The 26,000-nt window shown below is 45.8% G+C and overlaps 1 protein-coding gene across 1 annotated transcript in view; it reads left to right on the top strand.

The window, feature by feature from the left end:
* The first annotated feature begins 661 nt into the window (after positions 1-661).
* The window catches only part of LOC124043450 (teashirt homolog 1-like), a 34,136-nt gene continuing 8,797 nt past the window's right edge, over positions 662-26,000 (top strand). The window contains exon 1 of the mRNA XM_046362052.1: positions 662-1,761. Coding sequence (XP_046218008.1) covers positions 1,722-1,761 — 40 coding nt within the window. The 5' untranslated portion in view covers positions 662-1,721. The remainder of the gene's footprint in view (positions 1,762-26,000) is intronic.

A 26,000-nucleotide genomic window follows, 5' to 3' on the forward strand; every position in this document is an offset into this window, starting at 1 on the left:
GCTATCAGTTATTGTACAAATAGCCACTCTTTCTCGATGCGGTCGGGCAGAATCAGTTGTATCAGCATGTTAATAACATAGTGAATGTTAGAAATTGATGAATAAGTAATGAATAGGGATGGAGTGCAGTGCACGGTTGCAGTCACAGTGGACTTGTGCACTCGGCGCCCCTCCCCTTCCCATGCGAAGCAGTCACTTCTTAGCAAGGTGTAGCGAATCAATCTGCAACTTTCAATGCCCATTTTTAAGGGTGTCACTGAAGAGGTAAAAAATGCTAAATACCTTTACAGAAGCTCTGCAATCTAATATATGGCCTAAAAAGTTCAAGAAAGAATGCAATTCTGAAGAGAAAAGAATAGCAGAACAGAATAGCCTACAGAATATCCTGTCACTGTTATGTTCTATTTTGCAGTCCATGCAAAAACGAAGGCAGTAATAACCTAAGACATAGGCCTACGCTGTTGGCTTATTGTCTCGTATGCTAAAAACGAATTTGAAAACCAACCATCATAATGCATGGACGTGGAGACACTTTATTCAGCATAGCACTGGACAGGGGCTGTTTTATAATCCTGTTGTAGAAAATAATGGCGAGAAAAAAACAGAACAATTAAAAAGATTGACACGGTGGGCTCTGACTGTCAGAGTGACGCTTCCAGAGGGGTGGAGTAACGGAGAGGCAGGAAAGGCAACTCGATGTGTCTGTCTATCAGTTGAGCCTGTCTGATCAGTCGCGCATCCCCCCAATGTGCGACACATATTTCTCACTGCGGAGACGAGACCCCCGCTTCGCCATCTGGAGTAAAACATAAGCAATAGGTCCACACTCGTAATCCTTTCGTGGAGTAGCTGTTGGCGTTTCGCTTGTTTATGAAAAGTCTTTGGAGCAGTAATACATCAACTGTCCACATGAAAGCCGAAAGGACATCATTTTTGTGAGTATCGTCGGAATAGGCTATCCGAATCGAGCTCTGGGTGTTTCGGTCGCTTGAAGAGAGACAGAAAGTAGCTTATTGGCGGCATAGCCGTTTGAGCTTTCTGCCGTGGCTATCATGACTGACTGACTGACACGGACTGATTGACATAACCCTCTAATGTCCATATCCCAGCTCTCTCTCCCATTTTGTGTCGACTTGCAGAGATTGAACAACCGAACAGCACCTGTGCAGAAACAGTTTGGAACGTTAGCCATCGCCGTGGAAGTTTGTAATACATTGAAAGACTTCTTTGTTACTTTCTACGCGAAAATCTGTTATAAAGTGTCGTTCTAGGGGTGGAATCCTTTTTTTTGTTGTCATGGAAGCACGGCGGGATTGAAGAGGCTTTGGCTGCTGTCCACGTTCTCCACGGTTATACTGAAACCTAAACGGAGGTCTTGCTATTTTTGATCATCATGCAATGAGTTATTACTCTGTTTCTACTCAAAACATCAATAGAGAAACATATATTTTTGTTTAGAGATATGCTATTGGGTTCTTGACATTTGCCAAACAATTGCGGAAAGATTAATTATTTTTATTTAAAAAAAATAATACTTTCACCGACGCTCAGACTTCCTTTGCCAGTCAAAGAACGGGAATCGACATTTCTATTCCGATTCTATTGAAGAGAAGGACAAAACGAAGAGATATTTGCTTTGATTTCGTTGCACTGGTTTCCACTTGGGTCGTCTTTTATTTTGGTCTCTGCATGAAAAGTCAAGCGGAAAGTCTACCAGCAGCATGCCGAGGAGAAAGCAGCAAGCGCCAAGGCGGTCCGTAGGTAAGCACAACCCTGAAGTCTCGTTTCCTCAAGTTCCCTGTAAAATCCTCTCAAATTCGCCGTTTCCCATCCTTATTTAAAATAACCCTAAATATACACATATTCATAACGGACCTTCTGTGTTATACATATTTCGCTTACAACCAAAAGGACATAAATGTTACACCTTTTTTCAAATTGGCCAGAAAAAAAGTATTTACCAGCCTGTAGATTATGGAAATACTTTCCAGTCACAGGTTCATATTCACATATATGTTGTCAAACCCCATCGGCCTATTGAACGTTCACACACACACACAGATAATAGACCTAATGCAATTGGACGTGTGTTCGCTCATTTTATCTAGTGTTTGAGTCTCTGCATTCCACTCGTGGATTGCCATCCTTGATTTGATGCCTGATTGATCGCCTGTCATGCGACTGCCTTTGATCTATTAATTCCTTATAATAATCAGTAAATCATTCACCATGGAAACACGCATGCGCTTGACAGCTTGAGCCACTCAAAGGACAACTTTGGCCCCTGTCGAGAAGCAGGAGAAAAGACTAATTGAAAGCAAAGTTCCCAAGCAGGGGTAAATACTTTGCGATTAATGACCAAGGGGGAGGGACAAGGGAAGGAGGCGGAGGGAGGCTGCTGGGGCGTGTCAAGATCAGAAAGTAACACCCCAATACTCTTAAGAGTATGTTGACAATATTCCTGACTCTCTAGGCTACTCCACACTCTCTAGGCTACTCCACACTCTCTAGGCTGCTCTGTCCCGATTCACTAGGCTACTCTAAAAAATGTACTCACCTAGATTATATTTGAGGTTATAGTAGCCAATGCAGAGTGCACACTTTTTGTTTTCAGCTTTGATAGTGTGTTGAACATCTCATTCCAAAATCATGGGCATTAATATGGAGTTGGTCCCCCCCTTTGCTGCTGTAACAGCATCCTCTCTTCTGGGAAGGCTTTCCACTAGATGTTGGAACATTACTGGGACTTGCTTCCATTCAGCCACAAGAGCATTAGTGATGTCAAGCATTGATGTTGGGTGATTAGTCCTGGCTCGCAGTCGGCGTTCCAATTAATTCCAAAGGTGTTCAATGTGGTTGAGGTCTGGGCAGGCCAGTCAAGTTCTTCCACCCCGATCTTGACAAACCATTTCTGTATGGCCTCTCTTTGTGCTCGGGGACATTGTCATGTTGAATCAGGAAAGGGCCTTCCCTTAATTAAACTGTTGACACAAAGTTGGGAGCAGAGAATTGTCTAGAATGTAATTGTATGCTGTAGTGTTAAGATTTCCCTTTACTGGAACTAACGGGAGGGAAGGGGGGGGGCTAGCTCGAACCATGAAAAACAGACCCAGACCATTATTCCTGCTCCACCAGACTTTACAGTTGGCACTATGCATTGGGGCAGGTAGCGTTCTCCTGGCATCCTCCAAATCCTGATTCGTCCGCCGGACTGCCAGATGGTGAAGTGTGATTCTTCACTGCATAGAATGTGTTTCCACTGCTCCAGAGGCCAATGGTGGTGAGCTTTACGTCACTCCAGCCGACGCTTGGCATTGCGCATGGTGATCTTAGGCTTGTGCGCGGCTGCTCGGCCATGGAAACCCACTTCATGAAGCTCCCAAAGAACCGTACTTGTGCTGACGTTGTGTCCAGAGGCAGTTTGGAACTCGGTTGTGAGTGTTGCAACCGAGTACAGATGATTTTTACACCCGTTCTGTGAGCTTGTGTGGCCTACCACTTCACAGCTGAGCCGTTGTTGCTCTTAGACGTTTCCACTTCACAATAACATCACTTACAGTTGACCAGGGAAGCTCTAGCAGGCTAGATATTTGACTAACTGACTTGTTGGAAAGATGGCATCCTATGACGGTGCCACGTTGAACTGAGCTGTTCAGTAAGGCCATTCTACTGCCACTCTTTGTGTATAGAGAATGTATGGCTGTGTGCTCGATTTTATACACCTGTCAGCAATGGGTGTGGCTGAAATAGCCAAATCAACTAATTTGAAGTGCTGTCCACATACTTTTGTTTATATAGTGTATATTTTTGGTGAGATGCACAATGATTTCTTTGACACTTAGGTATATTTATGAAGTATCATGAAAGAAGACCAGAGTTGAGCTTGTCATTTTGAAGGTGTTTTTTTTCTTAGAACAGTGAATGATTGAAGGGATTTCCACCAGTCACCTAATGAGAAAACTGCCTTTGAAGTTCAGGCATTACCGACTGCTGCTGAACAAAACAGTTCTAGAATATTAAACAGTATTTGGAAATGTGAAGTTAAGCAGGTTGGGAAGGAGAGACTTTGAACTCTGTGGGGCTGTGATTTCATCTTGACTGCAGAGATATACATGTGATGATATTCTGATATAAGTACGTAATGGATAAACTAGTAAAAAAAATGGTAACCGTCACACAAGGGTTTTTGTCACTACGCATGTCAGCTAAAGTCAACTCCTAATATATACAATGGCTTGAGACTGTCGTGAATCGATGTACTAAATTGGCCCATGCAACTACCCAGAGCAAAAACATTATTTGGGACTGGTAAACTGCAATGCACTTCATTATAGTATGCCCGTATCCAATGTGTACACGTAACAGGAGGGGAATATATTGCATGCTTTAGCCTAGTTTTACCATGCACTGAAATGTACAAAAGGCTGCTGAATTATCTGACCCAGCAGCGTGTGCACTTAACCGACCATCGTCTCCCTGCTCGACTCCCATCCAGCTTTTGAATATTGATTTAATTGTCTGTTTAGTGAAAGGCACATGCATCACTGGCAGTAATGCTCAATCAAAAGTTGGCAGGCGTCGTCTTTCCATTATTTCCCGTGCGTGACATATGGTGGTCTCCATCAATACACTGTGACAAGAACTAGTTTGTGTGTTTGTGTGACAGTCTCCTTCCTTACTGAAAAATGCACCCCCACGCACACACTCTTACACTCACACACACACAACTCAAAACACATATTTTAAGTGAAATTAAAATCTTGACACAAACACACAATGCAGTCAGGGAAAGACTTAATGTGAAAACAACTAGCCAAATTTTTACTGAAAGGCGATTGAATATCACTGTTTTAAAATGGAGGTCTCTGCTTTAGTGGTGATTTCTAGGCCCTCGGAGGGCGCTGTACCTTGTTGCTATAATGGCCAGTTAGTATACATCAAGCTCTCCTCCATTTGGAACAACATAGCTGCATCTGTTAGTTTTGGCAGTTCCGTTCGATGCGGTGCAATTCGAGCAGCAGCAATTTTTGCTGCAGTCATTTGATCTCCGGGAGGGAGCTTCATTCTCATTTTGGGTGTGTTTTTATTTTGTAAGACGCTCTAATTTGGAGTGACTTTCAAGTCCAGGGTAGGCTTTCTGTACCTCATCCATTTTCAGGCTAGAGATAAACAATCGGTAGCCTATGTAACGCAAGTGCCGTTTATATAAGAGAGTACTACATGACCAAAAGTACAGTATATCACAAAAGTGAGTACACCCCTCACATTTTTGTAAATATTTGAGTATATGTTTTCATGTGACAACCCTGAAGAAATGACACTTTGCTACAATGTAAAGTAGCGAGTGTACAGCTTGTATAACGGTGTACATTTGCTGTCCCCTCAAAATAACTCAACACACAGCCATTAATGTCTAAACCGCTGGCAACAAAAGTGAGCACACCCCTAAGTGAAAATGTCCAAATTGGGCCCAATTAGCCATTTCCCCTCCCCGGTGTCATGTGACTCGTTAGTGTTACAAGGTCTCAGGTGTAAATGGGGAGCAGGTGTGTTAAATTTGGGGTCATCGCTCTCACACTCCCTCATACTGACTGGTCCCTGGAAGTTCAACATGGCACCTCATGGCAAAGAACTCTCTGAGGATCTGATAAAAAAAATCATTGTTGCTCTACATAAAGATGGCCTGGGCTATAAGAAGATTGCCAAGACCCTGAAACTGAGCTGCAGCACGGTGGCCAAGACCATACAGAGTTTAACTGGACAGGTTCCACTCAGAACGGGCCTCGCCATGGTCGACCAAAGAAGTTGAGTGAACGTGCTCAGCGTCATATCCAGAGGTTGTATTTGGGAAATAGACGAATGCGTGCTGCCAGCATTGCTGCATAGGTTGAAGGGGTGGGGGGTCAGCCTGTCAGTGCTCAGACCATACGCCGTACACTGCATCAAATTGGTCTGCATGGCTGTCGTCCCAGAAGGAAGCCTCTTCTAAAGATGATGCACAAGAAAGCCCGCAAACAGTTTGCTGAAGACAAGCAGACTAAGGGCATGGTTTACTGGAACCATGTCCTGTGGTCTGATGAGACCAAGATAAATGTATTTGGTTCAGATGGTGTCAAGCCTGTGTGGCGGCAACCAGGTGAGGAGTACAAAGACAAGTGTGTCTTGCCTACAGTCAAGCATGGTGGTGGGAGTGTCATGGTCTGGGGCTGCATGAGTGCTGCCGGCACTGGGGAGCTACAGTTTATTGAGGGAACCATGAATGCCAACATGTACTGTGACATACTGAAGCAGAGCATGATCCCCTCCCTTTGGAGACTGGGCCGCAGGGCAGTATTCCAACATGATAACGACCCCAAACACACCTCCAAGACAACCACTGCCTTGCTAAAGAAGCTGGGGGTAAAGGTGATGGACTGGCCAAGCATGTCTCCAGACCTAAACCCTATTGAGCATCTGTGGAGCATCCTCAAACGGCAGGTGGAGGAGTGCAAGGTCTCTAACATCCACCAGTTCTGTGACGTCGTGACCGAGGAGTGGGAGAGGACTCCAGTGGCAACCTGTGAAGCTCTGGTGAACTCCATGCCCAAGAGGGTTAAGGCAGTGCTGGAAAATGATGGTGGCCACATATTGACACTTTGGGCCCAATTTGGACATTTTCACTTAGGGTTGTACTCACTTTTGTTGCCAGCAGTTTAGACATTAATGGCTGTGTTGAGTTATTTTGAAGGGACAGCAAATTTACACTTTTGTACAAGTTGTACACTCACTACTTTACATTGTAGCAAAGTGTCATCTCTTCAGTGTTGTCACATGGAAAGATATACTCAAATATTTACAAAAATGTGAGTGGTGTACTCACTTTTGTGATATACTGTATGTGCACACCTGCTCTTCCCACCCTTCACTGCTATAACGGCCTCCACTCCTTTGTGAGGGCTTTCCACTAGACGTTAGAACATTTCTGCGGGGACTGGCTTCCATTCAGCCAGAAGAGCATTAGTGAGGTCAGGTACTGATGTTGTGCGATTAGGCCTGGCTCGCACTCGTCATTCCAATTAATCCCGAAGGTGTTCGATGAGGTTGAGGTCAGGGCTCTGTGCAGGCCAATCAAGTTTTTCCACACCGATCTCGACAAACCATTTCTGTATGGACCTCGCTTTGTGCATGTGGGCATTGTCATGCTGAAACAGGAAAGTGCCTTCTCCAAAGTGTTGCCACAAAGTTGGAAGCACAGAATCGTCTAGAATGTCATTGTATGCTGTAGCGTTAAGATTTCCCTTTACTGGAACTAAAGAGGTGGGCCTAGCCCGAACCATGAAAAACGGCCCCATACCATTATTCCTCCTCCACCTTAGGCTTGTGTGTGTGCGGCTGCTCGGCCATGGAAACCCATTTCATGAAATTCCTGGACGAACAGTTATTGTGCTGACTGACGTTGCTTCCAAAGGCAGTTTGTAACTCGGTAGTGAGTGTTGCAACCGAGGACAAACTATTTTTACATAAGACGTGCTTCAGCGCTCTGCAGTATGTGAGCTTGTGTGGCCTACCACTTTGTGGCTGAACCGTTGTTGCTCCTAGATGTTTCCACTTCACAATAACAGCACTTACAGTTGACCGGGGCAGCTCTAGCAAGGCAGAATATTGACGAACTAACTTGTTGGAAAGGTGGCATCCTATGAAGTTGCCATGTTGAATGTCACGGAGCTCTTCAGGAAGCCCGTTCTACTGTCAATGTTTGGTTATGGAGATTGCATGGCTGTGTGCCTGATTTTATATACCTGTCAGTAATAGCCAAATTCACTCATTTGAAGGGGTGTCCACATGCTTTTGTGTGTATATACAGTGGATTGTCACACTATAGCTTATGGGTGACACAAACTGACCGTTTGCCACTGTCTGCAAATGCTACTTAAATATGTAAACAAAATATTGATATTTGTACTTTGATGCAACCTGTACTACAAGAGCGCAGAATGTCACTTTTCACGTCATCACCAATGCCGAGATTCTCTCCAAGGGTGGTAAGATATTGAGGCCTTGTCTTGTTGTAATAGTACCATTTGCCACTTGCAATACAGTAAGTGTTGATTTGCAATACAATTATCTTCTATACCTCTACACGCAAACATGTTATTGTACGACCTACCCAGGATAAACTCCATAATATTCAGATACTTATTCATCACCTCAACGACAAACAAGAAACTGCGACCAATACAATCACACCTTTTCCATAAAATCACACCTTTTCCAGTGATGATCTCCCCAGTCAAAAGGAGATGAGTCTCTTAATTATCAACCGAACGAGAGAGGGAGCGCGGGGGGGAAAAAGTTAAGCTTCCTCCCTTCGCTCGACGTCAAGCCTGCTAGCGGCATCATTAGCCCGACTCCATAATTATCTGGGATGCTGACGGATCTAGTGACAGGGCCCCGCCGATTAATGCTGACAAATTCAGCAAGTGTCAAGTTCCGCAGCTGCCTTGATGTAATCAAGTTGATATTAGCCCGGGTCCCCACACACAGACACATTCGGTCGCGCGCACACACACACCTCCAGTCGCAGTATTAACTCAATTATTTAGAAGGGGTGTGGGGGGGGCAGCAGACAAATGGACTACCTGGCTAATCAATTCGAAGTTGCCGAGGCAAAATAACACTGCTAGATAATGGCTGCGGTGAGCCTCAGACCTAAGCTGAGTTTCGATGAGTCTTGTAGAAGTGTCCTATAACAGGGATGGTTTAGGCATCAGTGCATTGTGTAGGTTGCATTGCATGTTCTCTTGCATCACCTTGATACCTGTCCTCCGCCTGTCCAGTTTGTTTATATAGTGGGGGGTTCCATTACGAACAGATGTAAGCTATGTGTTGCTTACTTTTTGGTGTTTCTCTTCCTGTGTTTTCAGACGAAACATTTGGCAGCCCTGCAGGTTGTCAGACATTGCAGGTTATCAGACGTGGCTTCTCTTTATGATAAGCTGTGTGTGTGTGTTTGCATCTCTTAACCTAAGCTGTAGTATGTGTGTGAGTCTGTGTGTAGCTGCCACTGTCTCATTACCCCAAGCTATAGTGTAGGATATGCAAAGTTTCATTAACAGTTGATATTGACTCTTGAAGTCGATAGTCATGTTTGCCCCCTTATTCCTCAACGCAAATAGTTTCAATTTGCATCTGGGGTTGCAGCCAGGGGGCCTATAGGAAATCAAAGAGTTGTGCGCACACACACACACACACACACACACACACACACACACACACACACACACACACACACACACACACACACACACACACACACACACACACACACACACACACACACACACACACACACACACATACTCCCCTTCCTCATCTACATGGAGGTTAAGTGACAAATGAAGATCGATGACTGCTCTTATGGAAAAGAAAGAGTGGTGAAAAAAATATGCCTGGATTAAAAGAGTGCCAAGAGAGTGACGATGTGAAGGCGTCTGCCTCAGAAGCGCCGCCGAGGTAAAACTATCCCGAGGTTTAACAAGCATTTATGCAACCGGGGAGAGCTGGGTTTCCACACACTCTGAGGGAGTTTTATTCTGTCTTTCTCGCATATACAGTACCAGTCAAAATGTTTGGGCACACCTACTCATTCCAGGGTTTTTCTTTGTTTTGACTATTTTCTACATTGGAAAATAATAGTGAAGACGTCAACACTATGAAATAGCACTAATGGAATCATGTAGTAACCAAAAAAGTGTTAAACAAATATATATTTTTTTATTTGAGACTCTTCAATTTAGCCACCCTTTGCCTCGATCACAGCTTGGCACACTCTTTGTATTCTCTCAACCAGCTTCATGGGGTGGCAGGTAGCCTAGTGGTTAGAGCATTGGGCCGGTAACTGAAAGATTGCTAGATCGAATCCCCGAGCTGACAAGGTACAAATCTGTTGCTCTAGCACTTAACCCACTGCTCCTAGGCTGTCATTGTAAATAAGAATTTGTTCTTAACTGACCTGCCTAGTTAAATAAATAAAAACTATTCATGAGGTAGTCACCTGGAATGCATTTCAATTAACAGGCGCGCCTTGTTAATTTGTGGAATTTCTTTCTTTCTTAATACGTTTGAACCAATCAGTTGTTGTGACAAGGTAGGGGTGGCATAGAGAGTCCTATTTGGTAAAAGACCAAGTCCATATTATGGAAAGAACAGCTCAAATAAGTAAAGAGAAATTACAGTCCATCATTACTTTTAAGGCATGAAGGTCAGCCAATCCGGGAAAATTAAGAACTTTGAAAGTTTCTTCAAGTGCAGTCGCAAAAACCATCAAGTGCTATGAAGAAACTGTCTCTCATGAGGACCGCCACAGGAAAGGAAGACCCAAGAGATACCTCTGCAGCAGAGGATAAGTTCATTAGACTTACCAGCCTCAGAAATTGCAGCCCAAATAAATGCTTGACAGAGTTCATGTAACAGACACATCTCAACATCATCTGTTCAGAGGAGACTGCTTGAATCAGGCCTTCATGGTCGAATTTCTGCAGAGCAACACTACTAAATGACACCTATAAGAAAAAGAGACTTGCGTGGGCTAAGAAACACGAGCAATGGATAATCTGTCCTTTGGTCGGATGAGTCCAAAAATGATATTTTTGGTTCCAACCGCTGTGTCTTTGTGAGACGCAGAGTAGGTGAATGGATAATTTCTGCATGTGTAGTTCCCACCGTGAAGCATGGAGGAGGTGTGATGGTGCTTTGCTGGTGACACTGTCAGTGATTTATTTAGAATTCAAGGCGCACTTCACCAGCATGGCTACCACTGCATTCTGCAGCGATACGCCATCCCATCTGGTTTGTGCTTAGTGGGACTATCATTTGTTTTTCAACAGGACAATGACCCAATGCACCACCAGGCTGTGTAAGGGCTATTTGAAGAAGGAGAGTGATGGAGTGCGGCATCAGATGACCTGGCCTCCACAATCACCAAACCTCAAGCCAATTGATATGGTTTGGGTTGAGTTGGATTGCAGAGTGAAGAAAAAGCAGCCAACAAGTGCTCAGCATATGTGGGAACTCCTTCAAGACTGTTGGAAAAGCATTCTAGGTGAAGCTGTTTGAGAGTGCCCAGAGTGTGCAAATCTGTCATCAAGGCAATGAGTGGCTACTTTGAAGAATCTAAACTAGAAAATATATTTAATTTGTTTACATATTTTTTTACATTTCTACATTATTCCACATGTCTTATTTAATAATTGTGATGTCTTCACTATTACTCTAAAATGTGGAAAATAGTTTTAAAAAATGGAATGAGTAGGTTTGTCCAAACTTTTGACTGGTACTGTGTGATATACATCTGTCCACTCATTACTAACAGCATGAGACCGAGACGGAGAGAGAGTGAGGCAGAGACGATAAAATGAAATGGAAGAAAGGAAGAGTCATGACCTGGAGAGGAGGGAGAGTGGAAGTCCGGAGAACACTCTTGAGGTCAATTTGTACTCTGGAGAGTCCCTGTCTGAACGGCCTCCATCACACTGTGTGTGTGTGTGTGTGTTATTGTTTTCCCTCCTTTCCTATGTTTCCTTCGACTTGTCTGATATCCAACTGCCTTTCAGAAGAAGTCAACATCCGGGAACTTTGTGTAGCTCCTCCCCTAACTTATCAACTGCCTGTTTCCCACCTCATATCTGTACAAAACGAAAACAAAATCACACAAATAAAAAATCCTCTTTATTACCTTAGCAGAAGCTTTGGACACTAATGTAGTAGAGTGAATTAAAGGGTGAGTGGAGGGAAGAGAGTGGAGAAAAGTAGTGAAAGAGCGTGGGGCTGGGAACTGCGAGGAAAAGGTATTGAAAGTGACAGATGAACAGGAGTGGGGAGAAATTCTCCCGCGGCAGCTGGGACTGCCGCCATTACCCTGACAGGTGTCAATTAAGAATTACTGGCGAGGCCCCCAGTCATTTCTACTACCCACCCACCACAAAACACCCAGCCCAGCTGTGTTGCGTGCAAGAGAAATAACACTTTACCCTTGTCACCGTGTTAGCACTGTTAGCACGTAGCCACAGACCCCCATTGAAATTGAGCCGTCGGGCGGCGGGGTAGCCTCGCTAATCGATAACCAGTGTATTAGCAATTATTCTCCCCATTGATTTACGAGGGCCAGCGACTCCTGCCGCGCTGTTATTAGCCCTTGACTAGATGTGTCTGCGCTACACGCGTACACACACACACACACACACACACACACACACACACACACACACACACACACACACACACACACACACACACACTCTGTCCTGCCTCTGTTGCCAGGTGGATATGTGTTGGACATCAACACACACGCATGGATACACACACACTGTCCTACAGCTGTTGCTAGGTGGATATATGATTCCTTAGAGGCAGTGGGGTCTAGAACAATCTCTCTCTTTCTCTCACACACTCTCTCTTATCGCAGGCCTCCCATTTTACGCTGAGGAGCCCTAACACCCTTGGGCAAGCTGAGGGTAGGAGAGGGAGGGGGAGAATGAAAAACAGGCCCATTCCAGGTCGTCATTTCTGTGTGTGTGTGCTCTGGATGGATGCTTTTGATAGGGTAGCATGTATTCACGACTACTTGAAGGTGGCAACATTGTTCCATGTTAGCTAGTGTAATGAACAGCCAATTGACACTTGAGAAGTTTCATGACATCAGCAGCAGTTTCCTCATGCTTGGATAGCGCAAAGACTAAGGATTGACGGGTGTTGACGTTTTAGTGCTCCAAATAAATTGTGGCAGAACATTCCTTGGATTCATTTGGCTTCAGCATTGATCAAATATCAGAGATTCTCTTCCTATCACTCAGAGCACATTGCTGTGTCAGCAAAGGTCTCCCCCCCCCCCCCCCAAACCCAGATTTAAGCCTTTTCTCAAATAAAAATAATGCTCAATTGAGAATCTCCATTAAAATTGCCTTTAGTCCAGAAGATTAGTCCCAAAATACTTTGTCTAAGTGCATTTCAGTTGCCAGGACCCGTGAAAAATAGTGTGTTGAACCCCTAATCAGTGACTTGTTACAAAGACTTACAGCTATAAGGCTTTCCAGACACACCAGGGGTATCAACAAGCCATAAGGATGTGTGACAAGGCTGCCATACTTGGAGTAACATCCCGACCGGAAAGTCAAAACGTACCGCTTTACAAGGCGTTGTTGTATCGTTCGTCTCGTAAAAGTTTCACTTGAAATGTGTGAACCCCTTGCGTTTTTGTTTCCCCTACCTTACTTGTTGGGGTTGAGATGTTTACATTGCGACGCTACTCATCTTTCTCTCCTTTTGTTTGTGATTTGGGGCATTTCGATATAAATCCGCGGCTCTATATCTGCGTTCGCAGTATATCACGACTTAAGACAAATATAAAATTGGTGCTGTTTTTGCTGCGAGCTGATGGATAAAAGCTGGTCTCAGCACATTGCGATGGGGGGGGGGGGTTCTATCCCCGCGGAGTGTTTATTTAACCGATAAGGGTCTTAGAAAAGCAATGAATATAATTTTTTCCCGGACAACAGTTTACTGGGCCCTGTAGATAAGATATCTGGGAATGGATACTGCCCACAGATGACAGTTTGTCCTTGAGACTGGACCAGACGCCGGGGCAGGTTGCACGGCTTTTTGCTGAAGCCTCACCTCCCTCTCTCTTTTTCCATTTCTCTCTCCTTCCTCAATCTCTCTGTCACAGTCTCGGTCTCATCTTTATTGCTCTCTCTCTCTCTGTCTCTGTCTCTCTCTCTCTCTCTCGTTTCTACCTCTGTCCCCTCTCTCACATTCTCTCTCATTTTGTCTACCTCTCTGGCTTAATCTACTCTCTCACTTATTCTTTCTCTCTTTATTCATCCCCTTCTCTCTCTCCCTCAGGTGTAACCGCGCAGAGCCAGCGAGCCTGTTGTAAGAATATGAACTAGAAGACAAAAGGAGAGAGTGTAATGCACTTCTCTCTTCGGCTCAGTGAGCTTGTGTCCTTTGCAGCACTCTGGCAAACGTGTTTTTTTATATGTGCCCTTCCTCGGTCTAGCACTGTCGATGGTCATGAAGCGCCATACGTCCTCATTGTACAATCTCAATAGGTTTTGGAGAGGGAAAGGAGGAGTGCAATTTACTGCTTTTTGTCTGGTTTCTTCGATGTGGCCACAAAATGGTCCGGAAGCTTTCTTTGATCCAATGCAGACTCAGACAGTGTCAGTCACTGGTGGGGGGGGGGGTTGGGGGATGCTCTAAGCTTGACTCTTAAGTCTTCTGTCTTAGGGAACAGCGGGGTGCCCCCAGACCCTCCAGACCCCGTCTCGGTCTGTCTCTCTGTCTGTGTCATGTCTGCCCTGTCACGTAGTTTGTCATACAGTCTGTCTTAAGACTTGTCTCTGTCTGTTCGTAGGGCTTTTACTGTGCGTTGTTCGGACTCGGTCTTTCAAATTGTCTGTATGCCCTTTCAGTGGATCTCTTATGTGTCTGTCTCTCTTTCCCATGTCTGTCTTGTCACTCAATCGCTCATACAGCCTGTCGGAAGACTTGTGTGTGCGTTTGTCTGTCTGTCTTTCAAGTGGTCTGTCTGTACGTCCCTCTGTCTTCTACTCCTGCGGTCTGTTCATCTCTCCCACAGCGGCGAAAACGAATCAAGCCATCTGCAATGATTTGAATTCTGCCTGTCTGACACTGAGAGAGCGAGACAGCTGGAGTCAGGCAGTGATTTAGCTAAGTTGAACATTGGCTAACTATTGTGGCTGACTCAAACATCCATTTTTTAAAATATCTCTGGTCATCCGGCAATCATTGCCCCGGTTCGTTGTTGGCGCCTCCAGTATCTGTCTGCCTGTGAGGACACCGGCTCAGACGTTAAAAGGTTAATTGACTATAGATGCTTTTGGTTGGATTGAAACTAATGATAATTTACCCAATTATCAGTGCGAGTTTGACGGGATCCGTTTGATCAGACAATGTGACGCAAGGTGATTTTGTAGAGTGTTGACGCTGCGCACTCCCAACTAAAATGTAGTAGAACTCAAACACACCACGCAAGTGTGATGTTTCACTGCTCTGCAGATCATGTTTAATCGCACTTGGTCGTTGCAGTGATAATCCAGTGATAGAGAATTTGAAATATCCACTGTCTGTTTGTTGCCAATAATGGAAGGGCTATTAGCCCTGCGTGAGTGCGAGCGTGCGTTACAGCATAGAGGGACAGAGTGTCTACGTCTTGGGGAGGACAGTGAGGGGACAAATAGACGAGGTAAAGAGGGAGACGGCGTGATGTGAGAGGGAGAGTGGTGAAGAGGAAGAAAGGGGCTGAGCAGAGTGACTGTAAAGAGAGGAGGAGTGAGAAACAGTGAGGGGGAGGTTGGTTGGGAGAGTGCCATAGAGGAGAGAGCGAGAAACGGTAAGGGGGAGGTTGGGTGGGAGAGTGCCATAGAGGAGAGAGCGAGAAACGGTGAGGGGGAGGTTGGGTGGGAGAGTGCCATAGAGGAGAGAGCGAGAAACGGTGAGGGGAGGTTGGGTGGGAGAGTGCCATAGAGGAGAGAGCGAGAAACGGTGAGGGGGAGGTTGGGTGGGAGAGTGCCATAGAGGAGAGAGCGAGAAACGGTGAGGGGGAGGTTGGGTGGGAGAGTGCCATAGAGGAGAGAGCGAGAAACGGTGAGGGGGAGGTTGGGTGGGAGAGTGCCATAGAGGAGAGAGCGAGAAACGGTGAGGGGAGGTTGGGTGGGAGAGTGCCATAGAGGAGAGAGCGAGAAACGGTGAGGGGGAGGATGGGTGGGAGAGTGCCATAGAGGAGAGAGCGAGAAACGGTGAGGGGGAGGTTGGGTGGGAGAGTGCCATAGAGGAGAGAGCGAGAAACGTGAGGGGGAGGTTGGGTGGGAGAGTGCCATAGAGGAGAGAGCGAGAAACGGTGAGGGGGAGGTTGGGTGGGAGAGTGCCATAGAGGAGAGAGCGAGAAACGGTGAGGGGGAGGTTGGGTGGGAGAGTGCCATAGAGGAGAGAGCGAGAAACGGTGAGGGGGAGGTTGGGTGGGAGAGTGCCATAGAGGAGAGAGCGAGAAACGGTGAGGGGAGGTTGGGTGGGAGAGTGCCATAGAGGAGAGAGCGAGAAACGGTAAGGGGGAGGTTGGGTGGGAGAGTGCCATAGAGGAGAGAGCGAGAAACGGTGAGGGGAGGTTGGGTGGGAGAGTGCCATAGAGGAGAGAGCGAGAAACGGTGAGGGGAGGTTGGGTGGGAGAGTGCCATAGAGGAGAGAGCGAGAAACGGTGAGGGGGAGGTTGGGTGGGAGAGTGCCATAGAGGAGAGAGCGAGAAACGGTGAGGGGGAGGTTGGGTGGGAGAGTGCCATAGAGGAGAGAGCGAGAAACGGTGAGGGGAGGTTGGGTGGGAGAGTGCCATAGAGGAGAGAGCGAGAAACGGTCAGGGGGAGGTTGGGTGGGAGAGTGCCATAGAGGAGAGAGCGAGATACGGTGAGGGGGAGGTTGGGTGGGAGAGTGCCATAGAGGAGAGAGCGAGAAAGAGCATGAGCAGGATAGAGAGAATGGAAAAAAGGCAAGCAACTGATAAGTAGGGAGAGAGGAGCAAGTGAGAGAGGAGGAGGAGTGAAAGAGAAGCAGTAAGAGAGAGAGGGAGAGAGAGCAAATGGGAGGGAGGGAGGGAGGGTGTGAGAGAGAGAAAAGGCCTGGAGGAGGTCAGCCATGCCTGCCACTCATCACTCACTCCTTAATGACTCTCTTTTCTCTCTCTCTCTCTCTCTTTCTCTCTCCCTTTTCCCCGGAGTCTCAGCCCAGCCCAGCGCCCAATCAAATCGGGTCATCCAAAGTTCACGACCCCCACTACCACCGCAGTCCCCACAACACCAGTGCATTGTTGTGTGTGTTTTGTCTGGCAACTAGATTTTTCAGACATCTGAGAAAATGGCAGGTGTGGATGGTTGATGAGACTTCTGTCAGTGAAGTATTTTGTTTTTCATTGGTCCTTCATTTGGATATCTTTTAAATCTGTCAGGTACACCAGATTGTATGTTATGGTGCAATACAGAACTTTTTTCACTGTTTACAATTGTGCGCAATAAGATATTCTATCGAATGTCCCAGTTGTAGTTTTTTTGTACTTCTGTTCAGTCTTCTGTTGAATGTCTGTGTGCGTGTGTCTGTGTGTGCACTATGCATTGGTGTGATGCTAGTATCAGCTCGGTTCCTATTCCAGCTTGCGCAGGGTGTTGACGGACCAGGTGTGTGTGTGTGGTGCCACAGTGTCCCATTCTGCTTGGTTTGTCAGCTATCTGGCTCTGGGAAGCATCAAGCAACAAAACTCAAAGTAAAGGCTTTTCACTCTCCCCTGCACACCACATTTGGGAAACAGCTGGAAAGACCATGACTATGATTTGTCTCCCTCTGCTAGTATGTCTGACAGCTTCTATGAGAGAGAGAGAGAGAGAGAGAGAGAGAGAGAGAGAGAGAGAGAGAGAGAGAGAGAGAGAGAGAGAGAGAGAGAGAGAGAGAGAGAGAGAGAGAGAGAGAGAGAGAGAGAGAGAGAGAGAGAGAGAGAGAGAGAGAGAGAGAGAGAGAGAGAGAGAGAGAGAGAGAGAGAGAGAGAGAGAGAGAGAGAGAGAGAGAGAGAGAGAGAGAGAGAGAGAGAGAGAGAGAGAGAGAGAGAGAGAGAACACATATGCAGGTAGACACCCACATGTACTTATACTCCCCTTGAGGAGATATAAAATGAACAGTCCAATTTGGAGGTATTCAGTATATTAAATGAAGTCAGTGTCTCTGGGGTGGACAGAGGGAGATTGGATAGGGTTTCATGGAACGAGTGGAACTATTCATTATGTGAGAGGTGTACTTTTCTAGACTGTGTGTGTGTGCGGGCGCGCGCATACGTTCCTACAAGGTGTGTGTATCAGATAGTGTGTGTTCTCAAATATCTATTTGCAAAGTTTGAACACACACACACACAGGGTCTCATATAAAGGAACGCACACAGGGTCTCGTATAAAGGGTTGTGGTCTTTTGGTACTCGCTGCCAAAATGGCCCTGATTTCCTTTAGCCCAGCTTGGCCGGGTCATACATCACTAAGGGGCCTCTCAGCTCCAGTGGCAGGGGCTGACACAATGACACGTGTCATTTATCATGGAGGGGCCAGGCCTTGGGAAACTACACAGAGTGGACCGCATATGACACTGCCTGAGAGAGAGGGTGAGAGAGAGAGAGGGTGAGAGAGAGAGAGGGTGAGAGAGAGAGAGGGTGAGAGAGAGAGAGAGGGTGAGAGAGAGAGAGAGGGTGAGAGAGAGAGAGGGAGAGAGATAAAGTCTGTACGATATACAGATGGAATACATACGGTCACGCATAGTCTCTCCTAGCTGTTCGTGTCTTTTCCTTCTGTCCTCTACATATCCCTCCCTCTCTTCTCCTTCTTTCTCTATCTCACATGTGCCCATCCCTAACCCCGCCCATCCTCCCCCTTCTCCTACACTCCCCCTCTTCTCCATCTCTCCCACCAAGTCACTCGCCTGGCCCCCTTTTTCATTTGTCTTCATAAGCCTAATTTATTTTGGCTGCCACATGCAAGCTGACAGGGATCACTCACTACTGTTCTCCCTGCGCGCTCACACACACACACACATTTCTCTTCACGACTGTTCTGAGATCAACCCAACAGTCACCATTCCCTTGGTTAGAGGGCACTTTCAGAGACTGTGCAAAAGTTTAATTGCCAGGGAGGTAAGCTTCTCTTTCGTCTCCATTTCTAGAATGTTCTAGCACTCCATAGTCTGCCCTCAGTACGATATTATGTTGTGTTGAGCGATGGTTTCCTGTCTCTCTCTCTCGCGTGCGCTCTCGCTCTCTCTCACTCTTTCTCGCTCTGTCCATTTCTCACCATGCTCACTCCTTCACTTACAGCTTCTCTCTTCGCTCTCTCTCTCTCACTCTTTCACTCTGTCACTCTGTCCATTTCTCACCATGCACATTCCTTCACTTACTGCGTCTGTCTGTCCTCTTTCTCCTCCCCTCTCTCTCTCCCCTAAGCTGTTATGGATGGTTTACTAAGAGTCATGTCCCTACCCTGGGAAATCTCAACACACACCACTGTGAACAGGCGCACGCACACACAACACATACACACCCACACACACACACACACACAATCAGAGATGTGGGTATTGATCCCCAGTGACGTGGTTTCTTCTGTGAGAGGCCAGTTTGTGATTTAGTGTCTCTCCTTCTTCAGGGCCTCTCGTTCCCCCTCTGCCTCCCTCTTTTGTCAGTTCACTGTCACGGCCATCAGGAAAAGGCCTCACGCCCCCCCCAACTCCTTTGCGCGCACACACACATACATAAACACACGCGCACTCCAGTGTGGACTGACAGAATTGTTACTCTTTCTTGTCCCCTTTTTGTTCATTGCAGGAACTTTCCAGTTACACTTTACTTAAAAGGCATAAATGAGGCTGTTTGACCACACAGATCAGTGCAATACTGTAACGAGATACATTTTCTGTCACGTTGTTTGCATTTATGTGAATGGAGTTGGCATTGTTTTGTGGAACGAAGACGATGTTCTCATGTGATCAGTGACTTCGATTTGGCAATCACTGTGTTTGCCTGTGTACACGTGTTTGCCTGTGTACACGTGTTTGCCTGTGTACACGTGTTTGCCTGTGTACACGTGTTTGCCTGTGTACACGTGTTTGCCTGTGTACACGTGTTTGCCTGTGTACACGTGTTTGCCTGTGTACACGTGTTTGCCTGTGTACACGTGTTTGCCTGTGTACACGTGTTTGCCTGTGTACACGTACACGTGTTTGCCTGTGTACACGTGTTTGCCTGTTTGCCTGTGTACACGTGTTTGCCTGTGTACACGTGTTTGCCTGTGTACACGTGTTTGCCTGTGTACACGTGTTTGCCTGTGTACACGTGTTTGCCTGTGTACACGTGTTTGCCTGTGTACATGTGTTTGCCTGTGCATCCAGCTTTGCTGTCTCTGATCTGACTCATCCACAGGCTGTGTGGGTTTTTCCCCCATAGAGACACAGGGTCAGTTTCAGGGAAGAGTGTGTGTGTGTCCTGTGTGTGTGCATGTTGTTCCTCAGCGGTGTACAAAGCAGACAGCCCATGTGAATATAGGGGAGGGCTGAGGGTACAGGGAAGGGTTGATTGATGGGTTATTGTGCAACCAGACCCAGACAGAACTGGTGAGGTCATGGCCTCTCCTTGCCCCCCCCCCCCCTCCCTCTCTCATCATTCTCACCACTATTCACTCCCCCATGCTGCCTTTCTCCCTTCACAGTCCACTTTGTTTTCTTTTGTCTCTCCTCCTCTAGTGCAGTTTTTCGTTCCCCGATTCATCTTATCAGGTTTCATTTTACAGCCTCTATTCACTGGATGTGGCCCTAAAAAAAACGCTGCCTCTGACTTTCGAGAAACTCGCAAAGAAACTCGCAAGTTTCAATGTCCCTTTTTGATTTGCTGCAATTTTTGTTATGGCCAAGCCGATTGGGCAGCGACCGGTGATTATCCAATCAGGGAGATAGTAACCATCTAACTTCTCTTCCTCGTGGGAAATGTTCAACCAAATAAAGTGTGACTGATGCAACAGGGTTCATGGAAAGGTGTATCTGAGAGATCCTTTTGTTTTCTCTCCCTCGCCATTTTCTCTCCTACGCAGAAAGAGTGATTTATGGTAATTATCCATCTTTGGGGTCATCCATCAACTGGTTGTTGCTAGGAGATGGGAGCAGCTGTTGTTTGGGCCAGGGAAGGTCCACTGTCAGGGGGCTGTACACAGGTGACTTCAGAGGGAGATTTAAAGGGACAGGCCCTATTTTTGTTTTCTTTTTTTCCCCAGAGAGAACTCTTGTACATGTGGATTTCAGTTTGTCTTAATGTGTTTTTAGGTTTAGTTCATGCAGAGAAAAACTAGGGCTGGATAGAAACACTAAGGACTGAATTTCGTCAAGCTCCCTGGAATTCCTTGAGGTCAAAGAATACCTGTGGAATTAATAGATAGATAGTGATACAAATAAAGTCCCCACATGATTCAATTTGGCCCTACCAATGCCACAGATAATTGGGAAGGATGTCACTGCAGGTGCTCTTAGGAAATGCTTATGTTAGAACATGTTTGGCGGAGTCCTACCCTTAGCGAAACCTGAGCGCTTCTAGTGGCTCTAGAAGCAGTCCGATATTGACTTTGTTAACCTTTCGAAATCCATAGGTTTTTAAATGTAGCTCTTCAGAAATTACTAGACGACACAGAGGCTTCACTAACTACAATAGCCAAACCTTGCTGTCAGTTTCTCCCAAACCTTTACCGGGTGGGAGTCATAGGCTACACTAACGCTCAACTAACATTAGCAAAACGTTAGGACCTCTTTGGTTGGATTATTTCAGAGAAGCAGTGATATTGGGGGCAGAGGCTATACTAGTCCATTATGTTCAGTAACATTCCGCTAACATTAGCGCAACGTTGGGACTTTGTAGTTGCATAGGTTTTAACAGCAGCCAGCTAGATGGGGATTGGCTCTGCAGTGCTTATGATATAATGGCCAGCCTGGAGTTGACAGTGGAGGGAAAAGGTGATTTATAGACTGCACCCGTCGCTATGGCTGCTCAAAGATGGCTCCCAGAGAACATGGACAAACAGAGGAGGGGAGAAAGGAGAAAATGAGAACAGGGAAGGAGAGAGACATGTGCTGCAATGCAGGGGATTAAAATGAGTGATTACCAGAAGTTTTTTGGTGACATTTTTGTTTTTGTTTTTTTGTTTGTTGCTGAATCAGTTAACTTTTAGTTTAAAGGTGCGCTACTAAAGTAGCCACCCTTTGCCTTGATGACAGCTTTCCACACTCTTGGCATTCTCTCAACCAGCTTCATGAAGTAGTCACCTGGAATGCATATCAATGAACAATTTCCTTGTGAAAAGTGAATTTGGGGAATTTCTTTCCTTCTTAATGGGTTTGAGCCAATCAGTTGTGTTGTGACAATATATGGGTGGTATATAGAAGATAGCCCTATTTGGTAAAAGACCAAGTCCAATGGACATTAGACTGGTGGAAATCTGTCCTTTGGTCTGATGAGTCCAAATGTGAGATTTTTGGTTCCAACCGGCATGTCTTTGTGAGACGCAGAGTAGGTGAACGGATGGTCTCTGCATGTGTGGTTCCCACAGTGAAGCATGGAGGAGGAGGTGTGATGTTGTGGGGGTGCTTTGCTAGTGACACTGTCGGTGATTTATTTAAAATTCAAGTCACACTAAACCAGCATGGCTACCACAGCATTCTGCATCGATACGCCATCCCATCTGGTTTGTGCTTAGTGGGACTATTATTAGTTTTTCAACAGGACAATGACCCAAAACACACCTCCTATAAAGGCTATTTGATCAAAAAGGAGAGTGATGCTGCATCAAATGACCTGGCCTCCTCAATCACCTGACCTCAACCCAATTGAAGTGGTTTGGTATGAGTTGGACCGCAGAGTGATTTGTTTAACACTTTTTTGGTTACTACATAATATAATTATAATATAATAATAATAATATATGCCATTTAGCGGACGCTTTTATCCAAAGCGACTTACAGTCATGTGTGCATACATTCTACGTATGGGTGGTCCCGGGAATCGAACCCACTACCCTGGCGTTACAAGCGCCATGCTCTACCAACTGAGCTACAGAAGGACCACACATTATTCCATGTGTTATTTCATAGTTTTTATGACTTCACTATTATTCTACAATGTAGAAAAACCCTTGAATGGACACATCTACACAAACTTTTGACTGGTACTGTATGTATGTGCATATATATTTTGGGTGATTGGATTGGAGTGATGTAGACAATTGCATTGTTAGAAGCTACAATATTAAAGCTGATCTACCCCCTAAAATGTGTTATTTATTAGAATAAATAATAATAAATTAGGAAACGGCTGGTCACGGTTGGAAACTTTTCCCATGACTAAGAATGTGTGGTGGAAAACATGCAGTGAGTAAACCGTTAGTAATGTCTTCATGTCGGACTTATCTCCCTCTTCTGGATGGGGATGTCACAGTGGTCAGAGATGATAGAACTCCCCCCTCCACAACCCAATAGTCCTGTCACCTCCCCTCCCCTTACCCTATTGTTTGAAGCTAATGTAAAATGCACGGTCTACAGTATATGACCCATTTTAGCAGGCCATTAGCATAATTTGGCTGTGGCCAGCGAGTTAATGTACTCGCAGATGACAGGGAAATTGTGCTGCACAACCTTAGGGTTTAAACAAAAGACCTACGACGAAGTAGGCCACGCTTTGCATAAGGGTGGACATTACATTGTGTGTGAATTGCGCCGAATACAACAGGTGTAGTAGACCTTACCGTGAAATGCTTACTTACAAACCCTTAACCCACAATGCAGTTCAAGAAATAGAGTTAAGGAAATATTGACTCCATAAACTAGAGTACATTTTTTATAAAAAGTAACACAATAAAATAACAATACCAAGGCTATATACAGGGGGTAACGATACCAAGTCAATGCGCGGTGGGTACAGGTTAGTCAAGGTAATTTGTAAAATGACTATGCATAGATAATAAACAGCAAGTAGCAGCAGTGTAAAATCAAAGGGGGGGTCAATGTCCGGTGGCCATTGAATTAATTGTTCAGCAGTCTTATCACTTGGGGGGTAGAAGCTTTTAAGGAGCCTTTTGGTCCTAGACTTAGTGCTCCGGTACAGCTTGCCATGCGATAGCAGAGAGAGCAGTCTATGACTTTGGTTACTGGAGTCTGACAATTGGGCCTTCCTCTGACACAGACAGTAAATAAGTCCTGGATGGCAGGAAGCTTGGCCTCAGTGATGAACTGGGCTGTTTGCACTACCCTCTGTAGCGCCTTACGGTCGGATGCAGTTGCCATACTGCTCGGGTTAGGATGTTCTCTGCGGTGCCACCTTAGACCGTTTTGAGGATCTGGGGATCCATGTCAAATCTTTTCAGTGTCCTGGGGAGGAAAAGGTGTTGTCGTGCCCTCTTCGCGACCTGTCTTGGTGTGTTTGGACCATGATAGTTTGTTGGTGATGTGGACACCAAGGAACTTGAAACTCTCGACCCGCTCCACTACAGCCGCGTCGATGTGAATGGGGGCCTGTTCGAAAGGTGGATGAGAAGACACAAATATATTATACCTTTGATAAAAGGTGTATCATATCAAATTATCTTTTAATACAACTTTTTTTTCTTTAATGTACATCTTTATTATCTTTATCCGACATTTCACATGTCTTGTCAAAAGTGAACGCGGGCACTCAGTTGCGTAGCAAACATTGTTGTCCTCCACCTCATGAAGATTTGGAAAGCAGAGTAGATGAATTTGCACGTCCTGCTGGAACAGTACACCAGCTATTGGAGGCCCCGCAGGTATTGTGCCATATGGGTAATTATTCCACATGGGCGGCGGGGATTGGGGGGCGTGGAACTGTGAACAGACTTTTCTAAGGGGAAGTTGAGGGAAAAGCATATATTAATTTATAGCAACCACTCCACAGAATCCACGGCAACACAAATCAGTGTCACCTAGAGGTGGGAGGGGGCGTTATACTGGAGAGAGGTGGGTGGAGTCTGTGTAAAACAAGCCTCAGAACTTCAAAGCCCACACCCCTGCTTAGGGTAACTCCCTAAGCAAGGATGGTAATGGTGGAAAAATATAATTTATTTGCTTAACCTTTATTTAACTAGGCAAGTCAGTTAATAACAAATTCTTATTTACAATGAAGGCCTAGCAAAAGGCCTCATGCAGGGACGGGTTATGGGATTGCTCTTCCCTGCTATAGGTTGTGCCTGGGCAAATTGGTTTGGACACCCGAAATAGCATTCAAACTTTGCTTGCTGAATAATACCTTCATTATTTCTTAAAGGAGATTGTATACCATCAGCAGTCATGAGAGAGTGAAAACAAAACAAAGATGTCCTCACCATTACAGTAAATAAAATGCCCAACAAATAGGATGCCCTGTGGGTTTTATTTTTATTTTTACAAAGAGAACTGAGAATCATCTCGAAATGAAGCCTACACTGTCGACCCTTTTACACGCAGACGTAAATGAAAAGGTCTGTTTTTCCTCAGTCTTAGGGAACGTAGGCACTAGGCCTAAACGCCAGCTTGCTTTAGCATCGGGCCCACTAGCGCTTGGAACAGACAGGATCACACCACCCCGGCATGTGCAGCAGTGGCTGTCCCAGAGAAGAAGACGACGAAAGAGAAGAGGGAGAATGAGATTGTTCTGTATTCTCCCTGACATGCTCTGCATTACCATAATTGGCTTTTCTACATGATAGGACAGAGGAAATAATAATGTCATTTTATTTACAGCCTGTCCCCCTCTCCCTCACACACACACACACACACCATGCAGGTCAAATGACACACACTGATCAGGCCTGTCCAAAGCCATCACAGCGGAGGGGCTGGTGACAAAGCGAAGCGGGGAGAAAGGAATACGACTCTCAGCGTTTCAGCCCCCATTTTGAAGGGCGTCTAAACGGCGACTCGGTTGCCCGTCTGGAATAGCAGAGAGCCCGACACAGGCTAAATCAGAGGAGTGAGAGCAGGCGGAATTGGACATTAGCACCACAAATGACTGCCGGGATTGGTCCTCTTCTCAGAGACAGAGTAAATAAATAAGGAGAGTTGAGAGGGGTGTGTGTGTGTGTGTGTGTGTGTGTGTGTGTGTGTGTGTGTGTGTGTGTGTGTGTGTGTGTGTGTGTGTGTGTGTGTGTGTGTGTGTGTGTGTGTGTGTGTGTGTGTGTGTGTGTGTGTGTGTGTGTGTGTGTGTGTGTGTGTGTGTGTGTGTGAGTTGCAATTCTGCGGCGCTGCTTCTCGCTCAACTGCACTCGCTCCCTGTCTCACGTTGTTTCTCTCCCGAAGGCTTTGGTTAAGTTTGACACCAGCCAAATGGTGTAGCCTCAGCGTCCCATGACAGGTAGCATTATGGGTTTAAGTGGCAGATTTGCACAAGAGAAACGAGCAAGGAG

This window comes from Oncorhynchus gorbuscha, linkage group LG09 (assembly GCF_021184085.1).
Source record: "Oncorhynchus gorbuscha isolate QuinsamMale2020 ecotype Even-year linkage group LG09, OgorEven_v1.0, whole genome shotgun sequence".
Classification (NCBI taxonomy): Eukaryota; Metazoa; Chordata; class Actinopteri; order Salmoniformes; family Salmonidae; genus Oncorhynchus; species Oncorhynchus gorbuscha.